This window comes from Tenrec ecaudatus, chromosome 3 (assembly GCF_050624435.1).
Source record: "Tenrec ecaudatus isolate mTenEca1 chromosome 3, mTenEca1.hap1, whole genome shotgun sequence".
NCBI lineage: Eukaryota > Metazoa > Chordata > Mammalia > Afrosoricida > Tenrecidae > Tenrec > Tenrec ecaudatus.
Window position 1 is genome coordinate 118,585,121 of NC_134532.1, and position 23,163 is coordinate 118,608,283.

The following is a 23,163-nucleotide window of genomic DNA, read 5'->3' on the forward strand; positions in this document are numbered from 1 at the left end:
ACACAAGTAGGATTAATTGAAGGGCAGAGAGATAAATGGCTCGGTGAGCCTCACCTTGCTAGTTCTGTGCCTCCATTTAAAGGGTACACTACCTGTGGGACACCTAGCCTGTGGACTGTGTTGCTATAAGTTAAGGTCCCTTTAAGCCTACATGATTGGAATGTTCATCTCTGGAGCTGGGAACCGACAGTTGGTGACCTGCCTTACTGTTTGCTGCCTAGGTATATATAGCCCAGCTCTCTCTACAGAAGAGGGACTGGCAGCCCTCAAAGACTGCTAGTGTCTTACTGCTTTATAATTTATAATTTAACTGTTCATTTCTTGTATTACCTATCTATCTGTATATAATTTAACGGTTCATTTCTTGTGATATATATATATAAAGAGAACCCTAACACATCCACCAAGATTCCCAAACTCCTAGAGGAGGAATTTTTCTAAAGCCTGTATTCAGCTGGGGGAATTAAATAGTTAATCTGACATAAAGTTCTTGAGGATGTTGAAAAGCTCTCACTCTCTCACACACACACACACATACTACTCCTATTACTACTACTACTACTACTGCCCCACCCCCAGCAATGTTGTATTTCTTCCCCCAAATAACAGGTAACAAGAGGAAGGTAAAACAATTTTGGAGACCGATCAGGTAAAAATCTCTTAAGGTCAGACTATATACCTAGCCTTAAGTTGAAAATTCCTGCTGGTGGTCATGAAAAGGGAAGAGCACACAACAGAAACTTTGGGTACTTCATGTAACAGTAGGTTTCATGTAATATAGGTGTCATACTAAGCAAGCAGCAAGCAGACAGGCTGGTATACGTTGTTGTGTGCCTTTGAGTCACTTAGGACTTATATGACAGAACTGCCCCACAGGGTGTTCTTGGCGTAATCTTTACAGAAGCAAATTGCCAGATGTTTCTTCTGCAGAACGACTGGCTGGGTTCAAACCACCAACCTTTTTGTCACCAGAGTTGCTTACTCTGTAGTGTAAGGAAGCCTGGTGATGCAACTGTTAATCTGAATATAAGAGCGTAGGCCTTGCTCGACTGGGCTTCTTAGAGCTTCCTTTAATTTAGACAAAGAAAGTAAAAGTGATTTGGCATTTTAATGTATATAAACGCTCAACTAAAGCTTTAAGAATTTTTCCTTTTGGTACCGTCTTCATCAAAAAAGGAAGCACAGTGAAGTCCTGGAGATCACCGAGACCCCTGGAGCATCTGCAGGGAACAATGAGCACCAGTGAAAAAAGCTTCTCAGAACAACCAACCTCGGAAAACAACGACAGCATCCGCCCAGACCCAAATTCCAAAGTCAAGAAGGGTCAGGAACGATGATCACATGGAAACCAGGGGCCCAGGAAGTGGGAAGAGCACTGCCGCTCAGAGGGGGCTGTGTCCAACATCACAAACAAGATGTGTATAAACAGAAAGGGAAACATTTGCTCTGGACGCTTTCCCCCAAACCACACTGAAATGTTCACACACAAAAATAAGGTCCAGTGAACTAAAAATACTAAAATTTCAATGACAAACTTCAGGCTAGCTATTCAGATGCAAATTACAATGTAAGATAAAACTAAACCGACTCAACAGGAAGCTAAAAATTATAAAAGCTTTAAAGATTTTCCAGTTTATTTTGAAAACTATTTTTTTGTATTTTGTTTTTATGGTTTACACTGCTTTAAACAGAAAAAGTTCACATAGATACAATTTGAACATGAAATTACTTTCGTTTTCATATGAATTTAGATTTATTTGATTTCTAATTGATTTAATTCAAAGTACTGCAGGCAGGCTGTGAGCTGCCAGCCATCCCCACTCCATTACTAAGTCACAGCTCCAAAGACACAAAATATACACATAAACAGACACAAATAAAACTTTTGTAAACTAAACAAATCTTTTATAATATAAATAACTGTTCCTGGTAGGAGCTTTTTATATCCAGTTTACTTCTTTCCTGAAATGGAGATATCCATATAAATTAGACAGGAACCTCTATAAAGGTAAGAGTTTACACCACAGTAAACACTCGGGAAATTCAGGATGGCAATATTTATCTCCTAAAAATAAAAAAAATGAATTATGAGAGGGCAAGAAGAAAAAAAATCACTTCAAATGCCCCAAAACAAGCAATTGAAAAATAATATAATTATCGGTGTAGGGGAAAAAATTACTATATTTTGTTGAAAACATTGATATCTAACAAGCAGTTCTAAACCCATTGGCAATAATTAGCTTATCCCAATTCAGTGTTGAGAAGTTGCTGGTTTTATTATTGAAAGATAAATGAATTCTTAGAAACCATAATGAGACTTCTACAATTTAATTTTTATATAAATGACAGTACCAAATATAAACAGTAGTGTAGCAAGAAAATAAATTGGCAGAAATAATTATTCAATCAGTAGTAATAATTAAGACCACCATTTCAAAGATTTCCTCTAGACAAAGAATGAGAAAAATTGTTACAAGATTTTACAGCACATAATTCAGTTCTTCCCATTTCATCACTGTTAGACTTCTTTCTTCTTCAGTATTAATGGGCCCACATTGTCTCCTGTCAACTCATTGTGTTTATTATGTGAACCATCACAAGCAGGAAACTGGAAAGAGAAAAAGAATTACATGTTACTTTAACAATACGATTGAACAGAAATGTTTGAAATACTCATAAAGCATAGTACTTTTCTTATGGAAACTAAAACCAACCGACATCCACCATACACTTTCCCGCAGGAGGAGCTGTCAGGAGCCTCCAACGGACTGAACAATGAGATTCCATCTCGCCATCTTTGAACTGGTTCTGAGTTGACTACCTTTTTAAAGTTTTCATTATGATTACCTTTAATATTGGTATTTTTACAAGTCATAACACTGATCTCCTGCAAGTGAACGTCTGGGAAAGTAAACTTTGTGCTTCAACACTGTATGTGGTGCGTACTGCTGATGGTAAGGTTTGAGAGGACAGGAGGCAGTCATGTGAACTTAAATTATGTGGTACATACTGCTGATGGTAAGGTTTAAAAGTAACAGGACGCAGTCATGTGAACTTAAATATAGCTATAGTCGACCCTCTACATTGTAGTTTGCTTCAGCTGCAGATTCAACCAACTACAGGTGGGAAATATTTGGTGGGATAAAGCAATCAAGTAGTTAAAGCAATCCCTCAAAGGCTAAAAGAGGGTATAAAAATCCAATTTATACTGAATTAAGTATAAATGCAGAAGTTATGTAAAATATACAGGAGGATGTATAATACTGTATGCACATACAAAGCCTACAACATTTGGTATATGGGACTTTGGCACCTGCAGATTTTGACATCTGAGAAGGATTCCGGAACCAATCCCTGCTGGTACCAAGTGACAGCACATTGTACATCAGAGACTACCTGCATATTCTACATCTAATCTAAGCTCAATTTGCTACCATAGCAAATATGACAAATAGGTAACTATATTACCGTATATACTAGAGGATAAGCTGAGTTTTTTCAGTGCATCTTTTATGTTGAAAAAGCCCCTAGTTTTTTGTGGTCCAGTATCTGGTGTCAGTTTTAATCAATACAAAATAAAGTAGGTTTAAATAAAAATCAACATAAACTCTTCTCTGTGGAGTCCAAATTTGAGCTCATTCCCTTTTTCACAGATTTTTAAAATTTTAATTGGAATTTAAATTTCATGTTTTCTTACTACACTCAAACTGCAAGTTTTTGGAAAAACATTAAAAAGACTTAAGAAAAACAAAGTTCCTCGCAATCCACCTAGAAATAGAGACAAATTAACCTTTTATGCATTTCTCCTTGTGTATTTAATGTGTGTCTCGGAGAGCAGGGGTGTTTGGGTCCTTGTTGGACTGTTAACAGCAAGGTCAGCGATTTAAACCCGCTGGCAGTTCCAAAGGAGAGAGGTCTTTGCTCCTACAAAGATTTAAACTAAGTCTCGGAACCCGATGGGGCAGCTCTACTCTTCTGCTCTGCGGGGCAGGGTCACGGTGAGTCAGAACTGACTCAGTGGCAATGGTTTGGGGAGGGATGCTCGTCCTGTAACTTGTTCTTCTTCTACATCGTGAACTCATGACATTAAACAGTCTTTCAAAGTATGGTTTCTGTGGCTTAGTACCATTCCATCCATTTGTGTAATTCTATATTTGAGTCACTCCCCCCTAAATTGTTCTAGTTTGCCTTTATAAATTATGAACATTATTTTACTTCAAAGTCCAAATATCCTACAAACAAAGTAATACTAGAAGCAGATTTCATCAACAGCTTTGAGTAATCATTTCAAACTCCTTTATAATTTCTACATTAAAAGTTTCTAAAAATAACTCTTTATATATATCATCTCAGTGAATCCTCAATAATGCCTGTTGTATTAGTAAATGAGCAGATTTTCATAAACTGATGATCAAAGAAATAAGAAAATTAAGTAATTTGCCTAACCAGAGTCATATTCTAAGTATTCAACACCAAATTGGGACATAATTTATTTTGACTCTAAAGTGCCAGCTCTTTTCTAAAAGTCTTTCATTTTTTCCCTCAAAGATTACATGTATTTTAAAAGCAAAGGATTACATAACTCGTTAAATTTTTTCAACTCCTGACCACTTGTCGCTTGAGAAATTTGCAACATGGTAAAGTTCTGCCGAAAGCAACGAAGAGTCATTATGCATTTGATTTTAATTAATTTTTGTCACTGCAGGTTCAGAAAACTGTTGACTGTTGCCCAATCCTCCATATTCAATAAGCAATCCCACATGGGATCCCACAATGGAAGAAGCTGTGCTCAAACAAAGGCTGAGCCATTGGGAAATAACGGATTTCTGTGCTTTCTTGTTGTTATAACTTTTCAAATACAAACAGTCTCAATTGTGAAATTTGAACTTTGGGAAAATAGACGCTCAATACTGAGTATTAGAAACAAATTTCTTATCTTCCAGAATCTCAAAACTGGGATTTCAGAAGGAAAACCATTCAAGCTCCACAGTTTCTTGTAAATGTAATTAAGACGTCTTACTGTCTTGGACCGCCAACACCGACAATACGCTGCTTTAGTGAGACACAAATCCTCGATGTTTATTTCATTCACAACTTTGGGATTCTCCTTTTGTATTTTAAGATTAATCAAGCTATCCTTCTGCTGTTTTTTCTTCGAGAGGAACGGACGGACAGCAAGGTAGCCCAGGAGTGCAAGCACTCCCAGGAAGGGCAACAACCGAAGCCATTCTGAAACTAAACAGACACAGGTTGGTTAGAATTGTAGCTCGTAAAAGAGCATGGCTGCTTTCCTTGAGATTCTTTATTTACCAGTTCTCATTAAAATGAAAGAGCCACTCAATCTAGCAAGCTACACGTAGGACCAACACCTTGCTTCATTAAGGGTTAATGTGAGATACTGGGTGTTAGAAAACTGAGTTTTGAGAATTCCCATTTCAAATATCTACCTCACTGTCCCCATGAGGTATACGATCACCATAATGAATGCAAACAAAATCCAATGTGCCATATAACTTTATAGTTTAAAAAGCCTTTTCACCTTTTTCCCCTTTGTACTACGGCTAAAATCCATACAACAAAATAGCCACAAAATTTCAACAATGATTTATAAGTTAAGAGTCATTGGCTGGTTTACAAAGCAGATCATAAATTTTATATTTAAAAATTCATGCACATCTTGCTTCATCTCACTTATTATTGCATCTCCCAAAGTGCCACCACTTATCCCACTGCCTTCCAGTTTCCTGTTTCCATTCCTCTTCTTTCCTACCCTGCTGGACTCTGTCCTTTAGATCTTAAAGGGTTGATTATTCTAAGGTGTTTACCTCATTGTTATTATTCCCCTTTAAACTCAAACTCAAGGACATTTGAGTCAATGCTGACTCATACTGAGTCCACGTGGGCTTCCGAGAGTGTTCACTCTTTACAGAAACAGAAAACGCAGTCTTTTCTCCAACGTAGTTGATGGTGGTTTCGAACTGCCAACCATGTGAATAGTAGTCCAACACACAACCACACCACCACCATGGCTCCTTTTGTTCCCCTTATACACTTGTTGATGGTTTTGTCAGAAGGGTGGGTTCACTTCCAGATCTGAAGTGTAACTGAGGACCATAATCTTGGGGGTTTCACCCGTCTCTATCCAACCAGTAAACTTGGGTCTTTTTAAAATGATGTTCAATTGTGTCCCATATTTCTCTCCCTCTCTATCTAGGGACTTCTAACATGATCCTTTTCAAAACAGTTGGTAACAGAAGTCAGGCACCATCTTCTAAGCTTAATTTTAATGATAATTACACAATACCTACAATGATTAATTCACTTTCTTTTGTGTCATTTTAATACCTAAAGAAATATTTGAGCATGTAAGAGCTACTATTTAAAGAATGGAAACATTCATATATTGAATGGTCTCATTATAAGATACACATCATTCTCTAAATATTGGTTTAATGTCTTCTGGAGCACTGTTTTAGGTGATGTGAATTACAAGTGACATAAAATAACACACCAGTAAACTAAGATAACCATGTCAGCTTGCATTTATCAAATATCTGTTAATAAACCTGTTGCGAATCCTTTCTGTTCTTAAAGAGTTATTATTTAACTTACTTCACTGAGTCTTGATTCCCTGCTAGGCATTATATACAAACAGCTTGGTAAAGAAAAGAAACTAAAGGGGTCAGATCAAATCCAGGGATACATATGGTAGCCCACTAAAAAGGAGGGGGGGAGTTAAAAAAATTAAAATAAATGGGTCGCAGAGGAACAGGGCACTAGCCCACCTAAAGGGAGTATATTGTTTATATCTCCACTGGGAAAGAGGGACCAGATTTCAACCCAGTGTGCCAAGATGTGAATGCAACATACCGGAATGGAACAGGGACCAGTGGAGAGGTATGAGGGGCTGGCAACAATCCCAACTTTGTGGACAACTGCCCCTCCCCCCAGAAGAATTTATTTCAAGGACAGCACTGAAGCTGCAGCTCAGGGAGAGGGACACGTCTAATCAGGGCACACGGGAGCAAATGAAGGGGGAGGAAGAGAGAGTGGAGCACATCCTGGCCCACCAAGCCTTGACGACAAGATTCCCACTCAGAGCAGTCAATCCACAGAGAGGACCACATGGCCGGCCCCACTATGAGCCACGACATCCCTCACTGATGCATAGTCATACAGGGGACAACACTGGAGACACAGTGTGGGAATAGCACCCAATCACCCTGAGGCAAAACACTGATGGTGTGTAACAGAAAAGGAAGGGAAAAGAACAGCCAAGTCCCCAGGGAATACCAAAAACAGGATGGAGCCAGGGCGTGCACCCCATCAGACTCAACTGCAAAACACTCCTAAAGGCCAACAAACAGTCCTTGAACAAACTACAGGCATTTCATTTTCGCTGTTGTTGTTGTGGTTGTTTGTCATTGGCTTTTGGTTGTTGTTATTTTATTTTATTTTGTTGCTTTGTTTTGCTCTGTCTTGTTTTATGCATGTTATTATCTCTTCACGTCTGTCTAAATAAGATAGGCTGGATGAACTATCTGGAGGAGGCAACAACTGGACTGACAGTTCCAGGGGGACATGGGATAGGGGGAAGTAGTGTTAACAAACCCAGGGACAAGGGAACAACAAGTGAACCAAATTGGTGGTAAGGTGGGTGTGGGAGGCCCAGTAGGGCATGATCAAGGGTAATGTAACTGAGAGGAATTACTGAAACCCAAATGAAGGCTGAGCATGATGGTGGGACAAGAGGAAGGTGAAAGGAAACAGAGGAAAGAACTAAGAGGCAAAGGGCATTTATAGAGGTCAAAATAAAGGCATTTACATATGTAAATATATTTACATATGAAGATGAAGGAATAGATCTAAGTGAATATATGTATAGGTTTAGCAGATGGACATTAAGGTAGCAGAAAGACATTGGGCCTCTACTCAAATACCCTCTCAATGTAAGAATACTGTGTTCTATTAAACTGGCATTCCATGATGTTCACTTTCCCAATTCGATCGCTGAAGACAAAGTGGGTTTATAAGCAAAAGTGATGAAGAAAGCTGCTGGTGCCCAAAAGATAGAGCGTCTGAGGTCTTAAAGGCTTGAAGGTAAACAAGCAGCCATCTAGCTCAGAAGCAACAAAGCCCACATGGAAGAAGCACACCAGCCTGTGTGAGCATGAGGTGTCAAAAGAATCAGGTATCAGGCATCAAAGAACAAAAAATCAAATCATTATGAATGAGGGGGAGTGCAGATTGAGGACCCAAGACCCATCTGTAGGCAAATGGACATCCCCTTACAGAAGGGTTATGGGGAGGAGACGAGCCAGTCAGGGTGCAGGGTAGCAACGATGAAACATACAACTTTCCTCTAGTTCCTAAATGCTTCCTCCCCGCGATCCCCAACCCACTATCATGATCCCAATTCTACCTTACAAATCTGGCTAGACCAGAGGATGTACACTGGTACAGATAGGAAATGGAAACACAGGGAATCCATGACAGATGATGCTTTCAGGATCAGTGCTGAGAGTAGCAATACCGGGAGGGTGCAAGGAAGGTTGGGTGGAAAGGGAGAGTCGATTACAAAGATCTACATATAACCTCCTCCCTGGGGGATGGACAACAGGAAAGTGGGTGAAGGGAGACATTGTAAGATATGACAGAATAATAATAAATTATAAATTATCAACAGTTCATGAGGGAGGGGGAAGTGGGAAGGGAGGGGGGGAAATGAGGAGCTGATGCCAAGGGCTTAAGTAGAAAGCAATTATTTTGAGAATGGTGATGGCAACAAATGTACAAATATACGTGACACAATGGGTACGTGTAAGGATTATGATAAGATTCGGACAAGTCCCCAATAAAATTATTAAATTAAAAAAAGAGAAAAGAAATTTAAGAGATTATGTGCTAGTGCATTCTAATACATTTTAATGATAAATGAATAGGCTATGCTAAGAATGCCGTTGAATTATCTAATATGCTGTTGGTTTACACAACTGTAAATGGTAGGTACTATTACTAGTCCCATTTTACCAGTATGTAAACTGTAGCTTAATCAGGTTTAGACCAAAATCCCTAAATCCAGTCTTTTCTCAAACCACGAGGCATCAAATTCAACAGATCTGAAATGAAATCGACTCCTTTCTTGGTATAACACCTCCTAAGTGATCATTGTTATGAATTAACTATTGTAAGAAAGTCTGGGTTATACCAATTCTTCTCAAAGGATTACTTTTGATGTGACACCATGGGGATAAAGCCCAAACCAGTTTGTTATGTAATCTCAATGTTTAGCACCAATAAGAGTCCCTGACATGAAAATACAGTAAATAGTAGCTTTTATTAGTAGACTATGCAGACAGGAAAGTATTAGTAACTCCTTTAAAAAATTATTTTGCCACATCAACTTGCCTATGCTGTATGGTAGGAATTGTCAGTGATATATCTTTCAGTTCTCAGAATGAAGCTCTTCTTTAACTTGTCTGTCATGTTGGTGGTTAGAAAATCATAACCAAGAGACGGATTCTCTGATTGAATTAAAGTTCTGGAGAGTGCACAGAATTGTTGCAGAGCTGGAAGAGATCTATCTCCTATCAGAACTGTCCAGTAGGGTAGCCAACATCCAAACAAGGCTATGTAACTTTTAACGAATATAAGCAAATCTTTACATTCAATTTCTTATGACACACTAGTCACACTTACAGAACTTATAAGCCACCGTGGCTAGTTAGGTATTATGTTTCCATCAAAACAAAAGATTTTACACAGTACTGTTATGAAGTATTGGTTCTACAAAGCACCATTTTGCTAGCATGAATATAACACCAGTTTATTCCCTAAGCAGGTTTCTTGTGTCCTTGGCACCAAGTGCCTTCTCTTGGCAATGCCTTGTTCTCCGCCTGGTGTGCCTAATTTATATGGACCGTCAAATAGCACTTCCTACAGATCTCTTCCCTGTTTTCACAAAGCTCAGTGAATCGTTTCCTCTGCACTTCCTTATGTGTCTGTGATCAAAATCCTGTTATTACCTGCGGTTTGCAAAATAGCCCCCTGCATAGGACTTCAAGGAAAAAAGTTGTGATCTACAATCCGTGACACACAGCGATGATTCATAAGAGGTTTACCCAAAAAAGCCCAGAATATTACACCTCTCCCCAAACTGTGTATTTAAATTTTTTACAAAACAACCTATCACCTTCAAAGTACTCTCCGTCACACTGAATACGATTGTCCAATCTGCAACTGCATTCTCGAAAACACTTCTCAAACGCATCTGGTTGGATGGCTGACGGCACCTCCCTTGTTTTTTTCTTCACCTCTTCTACGTCATCAAATCACTGTCCTTTCATGTCCCTCCTCATTCGTCGAAACAAAAAAGTCACACAGAGTGAGGTCAGGCGAGTAAGGTTCATGGCACAAGAGAGGCATGCTGGGGTTTGTTTGTTTGTTGCCAAAAACTGGCGCAATGAGATGGCTGCATGATCAGATGCATTGCTGTGGCAGCAAAACCAGTCCCCGTGTGGCACACTGGACACAATCTTTTCGAAACCTCTAAACAGAAGGCTTCATTAACGGTCTGACCAAGTGAAATGAACTCCAAATGCACTAAGCCCCTCACATCAAAAAAAACACACACACAAATGAGAACTGTCTAGATCTTTGATTTCATTTGATGAGCTCTTATTGAACAAGGTGACAATGGCATCTTCCACTGGCTTGATTAGTGTTTGCTTTGGGGGTCCTAAGAACAGCACCATGTCTCCTCACCAGTAACGACCTGGAAAGAAAGGTTTGGGTCACTTCAGAGCTGGTCTTTCAAAGCACAGCATGTTAACTCGATGCTCTTTTTCCCTGGTCAGTCAAAACCCAAGGCACAAATTTCGCAGCGACCCTTCTCATTCCCAAATTTTCCATTAAAATTTGCTGAACTAAGCTCCAACATAGTCCAGACAGCTCCCCATCTCTTCCGTGGGCCATCATCAGTCTTCACGCACAAGTGCACAAATTTTGTCAACACTTTGTATGGGAAGTTGACGGACCTCCAGAATGACGTTTGTCATTAATGGACAGTTCACTATTTTGAAATGAGAAAACCACTCATACACTCAAGTTTTTCCCATAACACTGTCCTTGTAAGCTGTGTTCAATATCACAGCAGTTTCTGCGGCATTTCTCCATAGCAGGAAACAAAATCTCACAGCCACATGCTGTTCTCTTAAATTGGTCATCACAAAAAATGAAGTTCAAGCAAAACTGCTTTTACTATGAAAAAATTCAGTGTTACCAGAGAGAACCTTCCCAGGTGACGCCACCAGGTGCACCAGCTCAGAACAAGTTGCTCAATGCTCCCCTACCAGGGAAAAATGCATATATGAAAGCTCTGCCCAGTGGAGCTTTATTTCTGGTTGATCTTCTTGTACCCCTGGTATATTTTTATCAAATGACTTATGAATTAATGTAGATAATGTCCAGTCACTTTCTCACTCACTACATTATATTGTAATTATTGGAGGCACTGTAGGTTAGGCATTGGGCTGCTAATTGCAAGGTTGGTGGTTCAAACCCACCACCCAGCTCTGGGGAGAAAGAAGAGGGTTCTACCTGGTAACTATTTACAAAGCTTCAGAATCTCTATACAGCAGCATTTCCCAAAATCAGGGGTAACAATGTCCCCTCGAGTCACTGGAACAATGGAGGGGGTGAGGCAAAACTGATAATTACATGTTCCTCTTTATCTTGGATGATGGGTTATAGTATAAAAGTTTTCACTGTCAGGAAAGCATTAATTTTTTTTTTCTAGAAAGGATGCAGTCGACCCAATAATATTAGGAACTTATGCTATACAGGGTCCTTATGTGTCAGAATTGAATAAATGAAATGGAACTTGGTTTCAGTTTTCTAAGTTTAAGTAATAAATTCATGGTTACTATGGGTCCCAGTATCTAGTGTAGTATCTTATTAAATAGTCATTTGATTATTTAATGTAAAATAACATTAAATATTATTACGATATATATTGGCATCTGGGATAACTGCTATAAATTCTAATACATTGGCCTTCAGCTCATGGCTTTTAAATGTTAACAGTGTAAATTAAAATACAATAAGACTTAAGGGAAAAAAATCAACCATCCTTCTCATTGTTATCAAGACAATTACAACTCCTAGTGGCCCCGTAGGACATTGTAGCACTGCCCGTGGGCTTGAAAGACTATAACTTTTTATAGGAGTGAAAGCCTCGTCTTCTCCTGTAGTGTGGCTAGTGCTTTCCAACGGCTGACTTGGCGGTTCAGCCGCCCAACACATGAGCCACTGTGCCACTTGCCCGCTATTAAAGATATGAAAATTAAAAGACGCCGTCCAACCGCTAAGCAGTACTTCATCTTGTAGGGACTGCAGACTAACAAAACAGGTTGTAGTGTCGTGGAATATATAAGCAATACAAAGAAGAGATACTCTGCTAGGATGAGCAAAGACTTAAAGAGAGGAAGATGGATTAAAGGAAGGGCATAAAGAACAAAGTTTGGGAGGGAATGAAACAAGATGACGTATTGGAACGAACCCACTGAAATAATACAGAATTGGGAGCACCCCTGAAACTGCCCACAACAGAGCATACAGTGACTACATGCACATTTTTGAGAAGTCAGTGCATGGCTTTTCACTGGGATCTAGAGTGGGGCTGCGATCAACAGCCCCTTTCTCAAAACATGTTCTTGTTGGTCAGTTCCAACTCATAGCAACCCTCTGCACAACAAAACGAACGACTGCCCAGTCCTGCACCCTCCTGATGAAATCACTGTGTCAATCCATCTCCGTGAATGCCTTCCTCTTTTTTGTTGATCCTCTACTGTGCATGATGTCCTGCTCCAGAGACTGATCTCTCGTGACATGTCTGAAGCAACTGAAATGACATCTCTTTGTCTCATTTCTAAGGTGCTCTGGCTGTACTTCTTCCAAGACAGATGTGTTTGTCCTGTTAGCAGTCCATGGTAACTTCTTCACCCACACCATAATTCAAATTCAGGGAGTAAAACGCACAGGAATTGGTGAAAGAGTATATGGTCGGAGCTTGAAGTAAATGGAGTAAGTGAAGCTCATTCTTGATTTCTAGTTTCATTATCTAGGTGAATGGTGGTACTAATCTCTAATCCTAAATACACACACACAGTGTAAGAAAAGAAAGGGGTGGGAAGGGGACAAAGAACCACTAACTACATGCTACATGGATATTACTTCTGGTGAAGGGAATATACATTATGGGGGAAAAGAAAGATGCTGAGAGGTGCACAAAAATACAAGGAGTCCTGGTGGCATAGGGGTTATGCGTTGGCTGCTACCTCCAAGGTCAGCAGTTTGGAACCACCAATCACTCTGTAGGAGAAAGATGTGGCTTTCTACTGCCATGAAGAGTTAGTCCCAGAACGTCACAGTGGCAGTTCTAGTCTGTCCTAATGGATGGTAAATAATGAAACATATTATATATAATAATATATTATACACCATAATAAACACAAACAAACATCTATTTGGAGACTGAATTAATAGGCTTGAAGGCTAAGAGAGTAGTTTCAGAGAACATCTAGATCAATTGATACAAAAAGACAAGGTCCTACCCACATCTTAGTGTGGTGAGTGGCATCTGGAGTCTTAAAGGTCTGTAAGTGGCCCTCTAAGATACAATTATTAGTCTCTTCTCACCCTGCACAAGGAGAGTGAAGAAAACCGAAGACCCAAGGAAGCAATTAGCCCAAAAAAACAAATGGCCCTGTAAACTACAGCCTCTTCTAGACGGAGCCCAGAAGAACTAGAGGGGCCTGGCCACCACCACTGACCATCATGACCAGGGGCCCAAGAAAAGGTCCTAGATAGAATGAGAAACAACACAGACAAAACTCAACTTCAGAAAATTAGACCTAAACTTAATGATCTGATAGAAACTAGGAAACCCCTGAGACTACTGTCCTCCCTCCCTCGGACATGGAGCTGAAGCCAGTCCTGAGACCGCCTCTCAGACAAATGACAGGCTGGCCTCTATTATGAACAGTAACACCAGCGGTGTGCGCGCGCCTTGGAAAGGTTAGCTGTTCAAGACCCAAAGGACAACATGTGCTCAACAATGAGAAGTAGGGAGGGTCAGGGAAACCAGGTTAATAGTAAGGATGGCCGAGAAAAGTGGAGGGGGTGACACACAGGAGAGAGAACAACACATATCATGGAACAATTTATATACAAATTATTTAACGCAAAATTAACTTGTATAAACTCTAATGTGAGCACAATAAAATTTATTTTTAAAGCAAGTATCCCAACAAACAAACAAATCTAACTGAAGACTGTGTTTAGGACCAAAAGGCCTATAACATTTAAATTAATGATCAATTTTTTTAAATTTCATTCATTATTAAGAACAGAACCATGTTCCAGTGTCCCAGTAACTAGAACATAACCTGCCCTGAAGTGCTGAGCTGCTGCTAAGTGCAAGGTCAGCTGCCCGGAGGATAAAGATGAGGCTATCTGCTCCAGTAAAAAGGTATAGCCTTGGAACCCCTGCATCGGGTTGCTGAGTCAGAATAGGAACAATGGCAGTGGGTTTTTATAGTAGTTGCTCAATAAATATTTGATGGCTTGAGGAATTTAAAATAGGAAGGGGAGAGAGTTTGACAACTACAGAAATCTTTTCCTACATTTTCAAAGGACAGGGTTACTATTCCTCAATCTTTCTGAAATAATCTTATACACTATGGTGAACTGAAATTTCTTAATAGGGCTCTTCTATACATGTCCCTGTGATTCCCAAGAAATGGTTAGGTGAGACTATGCAAATAATGGGTGTAAAACACTAATGGGGACCGGGAGGGGGGAGATTGGCCAGTTTGGGTTACCATTTCTCCACATTTATGAGAGCATCTCAAAAGCAGGAAGGAATTCCTGGGACCACCAATGGAGCACTTTCAAGACGCCTGGCTGAACTCTTGAGATGCTCACCTTCCCAACTCGATCGCTGAAGACAAAATGGGTGCATAAGCAAATGTGGTGAAGAAAGCTGATGGTGCCCGACTATCAAAAGACATAGTGTGTCGGGTCTTAAGGGCCTGAAGGTAAACAATTGGCCATCTAGCTCGGAAGCAACAAAGCCCACATGGAAGAAGCACACCAGCCTGTGTGATCATGAGGTGTTGGTGGGATCAGGCACCAAAGACCCAGAGCAAAAAATCATAATGTGAACGAGGGTGGGAGTGAAGAGTAGAGGCTCAAAGGCAATCTGTAAGCAATTGGACATGCCCTTACAGAAGGGTCATGGGGAGAAGACAGGCCAGTCAGGGTGCAGTATAGCACCGATGAAACATACAACTTTCCTCTAGTTCTTTAATGCTTCCCGCCGCCCACTATCATGACCCCAATTCTACCATACAAATCTGGCTAGACCAGAGCATGTACATGGGTACAGATAAGAGTTGGCAACACAGGGAATCCAGGACAGAAAAACTACTCTGGATCATATTGAGAGTAGCGATACCAGGAGGGTAAGGGGAAGGTCGGGGGGAGAAAGGAGGAACCAACCACAATGACCTATCTATAACCCCCTCCCAGGGGGATGGACAACAGACAAGGAGGTAAAGGGAGACATTGGACAATGCAAGACATGAAAAAATAATAAGAATTTACAAAGGGTCAAGTAGAAAGAAAACGCTTTGAAAACGATGATGGCAACATATGTACAGATGTGCCTGACACAAAGGATGGATGTATGGATTGTGATAAGAGTTGGAGGAGCCCCCAATGAAATGATTAAAAAAAAAAAAAAAAGATCCCTGCCTGAGGTGGCAGAGGCAGCAGATGCCGTGCCATGCTGAAACCAGAGACCAAGGCAAGTAACCCCTGTAACCGAGCAGAGGATCAACACTGACAAGAAGAGACTGGGAGGCAGAGCAATAGGCAGGCTTCCTGGCTCAGGAAGACAGAGGCCAAAGGACCATGTATGTGACTGAGAGGCTGAGAATGAGAGACCAAAGCTTTTCAGTGGCTCCTTCCTCCAATGTGGGGGCTCAGACTTCTTCATTGTCTGTTCTTAGTCTGGAAAAATCACTGACCAATCACTAGACAAAGAGTGTATCTTTACTGTTTTATAATCCTGCTTTGTGGTAAACAGTCAACTTCCCTAATAAACTTCCAAAACCATGAGAGTTAGCTGAGAGTTGTGTGTGGCCATTACAATGGCCTTTGTGCCATTTTCACACAGAAAGTATAATTACTTAAAAACTCACCTTTAATCCCATCACTTTGTCTTTTTAAAAACTGAGGAAATTTTCTCATACCAATTTAAATTTAAATGAAGAGGTCTGTTTAGGTCTAAGAACTTGACCATTAAATGCATCCATACAGCCACACAGCAAATAATATGTAAACGTTTCTCACTCCAGAGAGTATCCCCCTGCTCTTCTACTCCCCACAACTGATTTAATTAAAGTGTCTTCCACACAACATCATTTTTAAAATTTCCCAAAGTATCAATAATTTGTTCCTTTTCAAACTTATGTTTTCCACCACATGGATACGCCATGACTTACTACTCATTCTTATGTTGGTAGGTACGGGCCCATTTTTAGCTATGTAGATGTGACTACTATAAACATGTTAGTACAAGTCTTCTTGTAGAAAGATACTGGCAATTCTGTTCCACTTCTCATGATCAAGACAAAATTGGCCCCTTCTGAATAAATACAACTCTCTTTAGAGCAATCAGCTTCAATGTATGTATACATCCAGGAAAAAAATCATAATAAAGTCTTAGAATGCATTCCTTTGTGTTTTATGAGTAAAAAACCTTTATTTTAAAGAAGTCAAATAGCTCAAGTGTACAAGAACTACTTTCAAAGTGTCATGGCTAGCTTTTAAATCTTGAAATAAATGACTAAATGGCAAGATTACTTTTGTTCCACTATTAAGGTCTACAAGCTAACTGAACATGTTTTTCTCTCTTTCTTATTTAAAACAGAACTATTAGAACACACTGTACTTCCAAAAGACAGAATCACATTAATTTATTTTAGAAACCTTACTCTTAGAATACCTGACCTAAATAAATTGTGTCTGATCACTAAGAATTAACTATATTTAAATACTGCCCGGAAACCCAGACTCTCCGTGTGTTTACTAAGAATGCAGAGTCATCATGAGAGAGTTAATTGCTTAAAAAAACTGCAAAGTCAAAACAGGGAAGAAATATAGCACTAATATGATTGTATCCTCCTTTGCTCTTATTTGCAAGGATGGAAAATGAAAATATTTTCTCAAGCTTTTAAATAGCTGCTGAAAAAGGACTCATATTTTTGGTCCAACACATTGTGAACTCCATGCATATCTCATTCAGAAACATTAGAATGTTACTATTGTAACTTCTTTTGAAGAGATTAGTAGTGAAAAATGGCCACTTACGTTTTTCTTCCATGGTACTCTAAAACATATTCTGCACTGAGAAACACGACCTCCTTTTATTCACAATGCATTTACTACAATTAGACTTATTCCTGAATAAATAATAAATTCCTGAATAAATAAATAATCAAGGAAGGAGAGAACTACAGTGTAAGCACTATGTAATGGGACAAAGCTATTATTTCTTGGAAGACGGGGTCTAGTGATCTACTTCCAAAAGTCAGCCATTGAAAATTCCATGACTCCCAGCTCTGCTCTTACATTCACAGGGTCATCATGGGTGGTGAGCAACTCAAAAGCAACTGGCTATTGTTAGTGCTTTGTTAAGATTTCAGAAGGAAACCTCACAGCCATCAAGCCAATACTCATAAGGACTCTACAGGCTAGGGAAGAACTATCACTGTGAGTTCATGAGACTAACTGTGAAGTGATGAGTTCTATACTGCCTAATCAGCTTAAGGTACACTTAAAACACAAAACTAAAACGGATAAGAAAGTTAGCTACTATCAGAATCAAGTCATATAATTCAGGTTATACTGGATTTAGGTAGGAATCGGGATATTTTTCTTTCTTGAATGTTAAAAATTCATCAGTTGATTTATGCCAATCATCAACATGGCACATTAGCAACAAGGAAGAGATGTCACAAAACCATCAAATCACTTTGACCTGGGATGACCACTTTCATGACTACACTTTCAAGGGTATAGGTTATAGGAGAAAAATGCACCTGATATGGAGCTACTTCCCACTAGTACGTTAGGAATAAAAGCATATAGTGATGTTAATATGTTTATACAGCTGTTAGAATAATATAATTACACTGAAATATGTACATTTATGTAAACGAAAGAGAAAAGTCTACAAGCTTGACATAATTGCTGCAATTCTATTACAATAAACTGCTGACTCAGAGCTGACTCTGATTCAAATCGCCCCATATTGCTTCTCAGCCTTTTGGCTAAGATCAAGTGTAGTAGAATTGCCCCATAGCACAGGGGCCACAGATCACCTGATTCCCCCCACAATGCAAGAGAGTGCCTGGCGGGTCTCAGCAGAACAGCACTGAACACCGCACGACTCTCCACGCTGGCCCCAATTCAGTGACCTCCGGCGGTACATCTTTACAGACCTTTCTCCCTTCGAGAAGCTGGGTTTGAAGTGCACTTTTTGGTTAGCAGTCTAATGCTTAACCCACTGACAAAGCAGGGCTTCTCTGTATTTAATTCAACATGGTCTTAGCTCCTCACCACCTTACTCGCTGAGTCTGGTTTACCAGCATCCCCTCTTTACTATGGAATACTTAGAAACAAGCAAACGGCTGGCTGCATTCCGGATGGCGACTGTCAATCAGTAACAGAAATCTTAAACTGTGGGGTTTGCAGTCCATCCTTGTTTCCATTTGTGAGCTCTGGCCCCACAGACCAGTGTTTGGATGCTTTCTGGATAGTTTATCTTCTGTCCAACCTGAGTCACCTCAGCCGCCCAAGGCCCAGAGTAATGGAAGTGACCTCAGATGCCCTGGGACTAGATCGACTGTCCCCTGAGGTTATTTTCTGGGCCTAATAAAACAGCCGCATGTGTGTTACCGTGGTGTGTCCGTATTTCTTTACGACACTCGCTCCCTTCCACGGGAAAGATCCACCGCGGAGCGCGCGCTGCCCATCAGACCCACTGCATGGGAGGCAGAGCATGCTGCTCCGTGTACTTCGGGCCGAGGCGAAAAGAACCGCCAGATACGCAACCCTCAGCGACCCCGCGGGGGGAAGCGTTGGTCTCGGAACCTCATGGGGACAGTGCTACCCTCTCCTCCAGCGCCACTACGAGGGGGCATCCCCTCGATGGCAGCGAGTTTGGGCTTCAGATGGCGAGGAGTTGGCCTGCTGTAGAGCCCAGCAGCATAGTGCAGAGGGCGCCAATCCGGGCGGATGCGGGGCAGGTGCAGGGGGTGAGACTGGCCCGCTTCCTCGGCATCTCGTCCGTGAAACCCCGTCCTTCGCCATGCAAGGGCACGGCGAACGGGGCGCGAGGGCCGCCACGCGCCGCGAGGTGGCACCGCACGCTCTCGGGAAGCCCGGGCACCTCGGCCCGCTCACCTCCCCAGGCTCGGGGTCAAGGGTCACCGGCCGCTGGCCCCGCCCCTGGGCCCGACGTGTGGGCCCCGCCACCTGCCTCCCGGGACGTGAGGACGGGGCTTGGCCGATGGGGAGGGGGTTACCTGTAAGCCGAGCAAACCCGGTAATGCTTTCCGGCACCGGGAGCCGCTTCAGATACGCAGGGAGCTGCACCTTCACAATGCGCGCCACGCTCTCCAGCACCATCCTCGCCGGCGGCGTCCGCTCGCCACCCGCCACCCGCGCTCCCCGGGGAACTGCCGCGCCTGCGCCCAGAGCGGAACGGCTGGCGGCCCGCCGGGCTTCTTGGATCCGGTGCCCTGCGGCCGGCGGGAAGGGGTGGAGCTGCGGGCCTGGAGGAGAGGTGACCTGCCGGGCGCCGATTGGCTGCGAGCGAGTGACGCGCGCGCCCCGCCGGCGCTGAGGCGCTGCGCGGCGGCCGAGGGGCGGGGCCTGGGGCTCGTGGGTGGTGCTGCTGCCGGCCTGGGGAGTGATGATTTGAAGATGACTCCAAGTGTATCTCCAAGTTTTGCAAGTGTATCTAGTGCGATAAAAAATGAGAGCGCTTTGTAGCCCGAAAGGGCCTTTCGAAAGTGTGTTACTCTTTTCTTGCGCTCCTCCTCCCAACGGGGGCCTGGGTCCTAACGCTGCGCCCGGTTCTCCTGCTCACCCTTACAGGCCCATGCTGAAAGAGGAGAAAACCCCGCAACTCAGAAATCCTTAAAGCGCTGGTGCTAGTCAGTGCATCGCGACTCTGCTCCCAGGCCCTGAGGTTTGGAAGCCTGTTGTTTTTGTCCATAGATGTGTTAAGTTCCTTACACAGACAGTTTTCCCCTACGGTTAACCAAAACCTTGCCAAGAGTATGAAGCCTTCTGGTATTGTGTTGCAGGACTTGTACTTGAATCCTGACGTGTGCATGAAGGCCTTTGTACTTATTGTCACTTGAAAAAAAAGGACTGCAAAATAGCTTTAAAAAAAGCTATTAACATGGAGAGCAAATTCTTTGAAAATGATTTGGGCAAAGAATGTTACAGATGTGCTTTATACAATTGATGTATGTGTATGTGTGAATTGTGATAAGAGTTGTATGGGCCCCTAATAAAATGTTTTTTTAAAGCTATTATAAGAGAAAATAATATTAAGGGTTGGGGGAAGTAGATAATGGGGAGCTGAGATCAAGGAGTTCAAGAAGAAAAATGTTTTGAAACTGGTTACAATTGTACAATACTGCTTGATGTGATTGAACTCTGGAATGTTAAGATAGCTGTAGGAGCTCCCAATAAAATGATGAATTATAAAACAAAACAAAAATGATTTTGAGGGTGAAAGGAGCATCAGTTCCCAGAAGCACCTTCCTTGTTCACATTTTCGCTGATGTCAAAATACTTGAAGGAATGCACTTGCTGACTGCATGTGCTGGGTGGGTGGTGGTGGTGGTGCCGCCACATTGAGTCAGTTCCAGCCCATAGGGACCCTGTGAGCAGAACAAACTGCTGGCCATGCACTGTGTTCACAATTCCCCTATGCACCCACTGCCATCCATCTCATGCAGGGAGGGCCTTCCTCTTGTTCCATTGCTCCTCTCCTTTTCCGAGCATGTCCTTCTCCATGGACTTGTCTCTCCTCACAACATGGCCAAAGTATGTAACACTAAGTCTTGTCATCCTTGCCTCTAAGGAACACTCTGGCTGTACTTCTACCAAGAGAAATTGGTTTGTCTTTTTAGCAGTCCATGGTACTTTGAGTCTTCTTCTCCAGCACCATGATTCAAATAGACGATTTCTTCTTCAGTCTTCTTTATTCATTGTCCAAACTTTCACATGCACCTGAGGCCTTTGAAAATACCATGACTTGTCTTGGGTCAGGCACACCTTAGTCCTCAAGTAACATCCTTGCTTTTCAGCATCCTAAAGAGGTCTTGTGCAGCAGATTTATCCAATGCAGTGTGTCCTTTGATCCCCTGACTGCAACTTTCATGAGCAGTGATCGTGGAACCAAGCAACACAAAATCCTTGATGACTTAAATCTTTAATCCATTTATCAAGATAATACCTACTGGTCCAGTTGTGAGGGTTTGAGTCTTCTTTACATTGAGTTGTAGTCCACACTGAAGGCTGCAATCCTTGATCTTCATCAGCAAGAGCTTCAAGTCCTCACTTTCAGCAAGCAAGTTTGTTTCATCTGCATATTGCAAGATGTTAATAAGCATTCCTCCATCCCTGATGCCACTGTAGTCTTCATACAATCCCGCTTCGGTGTGTGTGATGTGATATATTAATATTGTGCCTCGTTGTTTATAGTTCTGAACACAAAACCAACAGATGGAGTCCAGCATTTCATTTTATGTGACTCATGTATCAACTCTATGTCATAATTTTTGTTTTCCCCTAGATATTTTCATTTTAAAGCCTGGATAGAAAGGGTTTTTCATTTCTGGATTGTTTAATATTTATGATTTCCCTTCACTAAAAAGGAAAAAAACTGGCAGTAAAGGAGTTAATTTAAATTTAGATAAAACTTTTCTAATATTTTACCCTATTCAAAATTGCCAAAGTAAAATTAAAATGGAAATTCTAGAAAGATGTATACATCGAGAGTTAGGACCATGAGCAATGTAGAAGAAAACATACCAAAGGATGACTAAAATATTAATGTTTACATTGATTTCCTTCAGCTGTCTGTTACTTTACCTTTAATTTTCTGGGAAAAGGGACTGGGAACTTGTTCTTTGAATACCCTAAATTGATGAAATTCAAACATCCTTGGGCCTTTTTTTTTTTTTTTGCTTGTTATTTTTAACTCCTGCTGGACTATTGGGAAGGTTACACATTGGTCTGCTAACTGCAAAGTCCAAAGTTAAAAATCATAAGCGGCACCTTAGGAGAGAGATGAGGCTTTCATCCGTAAGGAGTTACAGTCTTGAAAAGTCACAGGGACAGTCACTGTGAGTCAACTCGATGGCAGTGAATTTTAAGACTATTGGGGGGAGATGGTTGAAGGAGAGGAAGACCTCCTTTATAAGTACATTAAACATGTTTTTTCTTCTAAGTAAGTCCTTTGTCCATCTTGAAAGAGCAAAACATGCTGCACAGAACTTGGTACTTGGTTGTATTTGGAAGAGATTAAAAAATACAGTAATCAAGATGTATAAGAGTAAAATGTTTAAGTGCCAAATGTACAGTTCAATGGAACCACCACCTAGTTAAGAATATATAGAACACACCAGAGACTTCAGAAGACTTCTGTGTGCCCTTCTAACTGTGTCCACTACTCAACCACCACCACTATTCTGTTTTGTTTCACAAGTTCTTGAACTTCTTGCATAATTTAATTTACAATGTAGATTTTATGACTGGCTTCCCCACTGCTGTTTATATGCATGCCTTTTTGTGGTTTCTAAATAGAGGGAATGTTTTTTTTTTTTCATTTTGGCCTTAAAATAGAGGAAGTATAGATGTATAAATGAGCTCTATAGATGTATAAATGAGCTTCTCTACATATATTATTGTAGAAAAGGAAATAATATCTAATCATGCCCCACAAAATTCCCTATTGTTTATTAGGAAATATTGTTTATTATGTTTCCTTTACTTTGAAACTTAAATTTTATT

At 41.1% G+C, this 23,163-nt stretch overlaps 1 protein-coding gene across 1 annotated transcript; it reads right to left on the minus strand.

The window, feature by feature from the left end:
- Window positions 1–1,606: 1,606 nt before the first annotated feature.
- CISD2 (CDGSH iron sulfur domain 2) lies at window positions 1,607–19,890 on the minus strand. The gene is made up of 3 exons (XM_075543976.1): window positions 19,656–19,890; window positions 5,021–5,235; window positions 1,607–2,608 (listed from the first exon to the last, which is right to left on the minus strand). Exons 1-3 carry the CDS (start codon window positions 19,756–19,758, stop codon window positions 2,519–2,521), a joined length of 408 nt encoding a protein of 135 aa, XP_075400091.1. The 5' UTR covers window positions 19,759–19,890; the 3' UTR covers window positions 1,607–2,518.
- Between the last annotated feature and the right edge of the window lie 3,273 nt (window positions 19,891–23,163).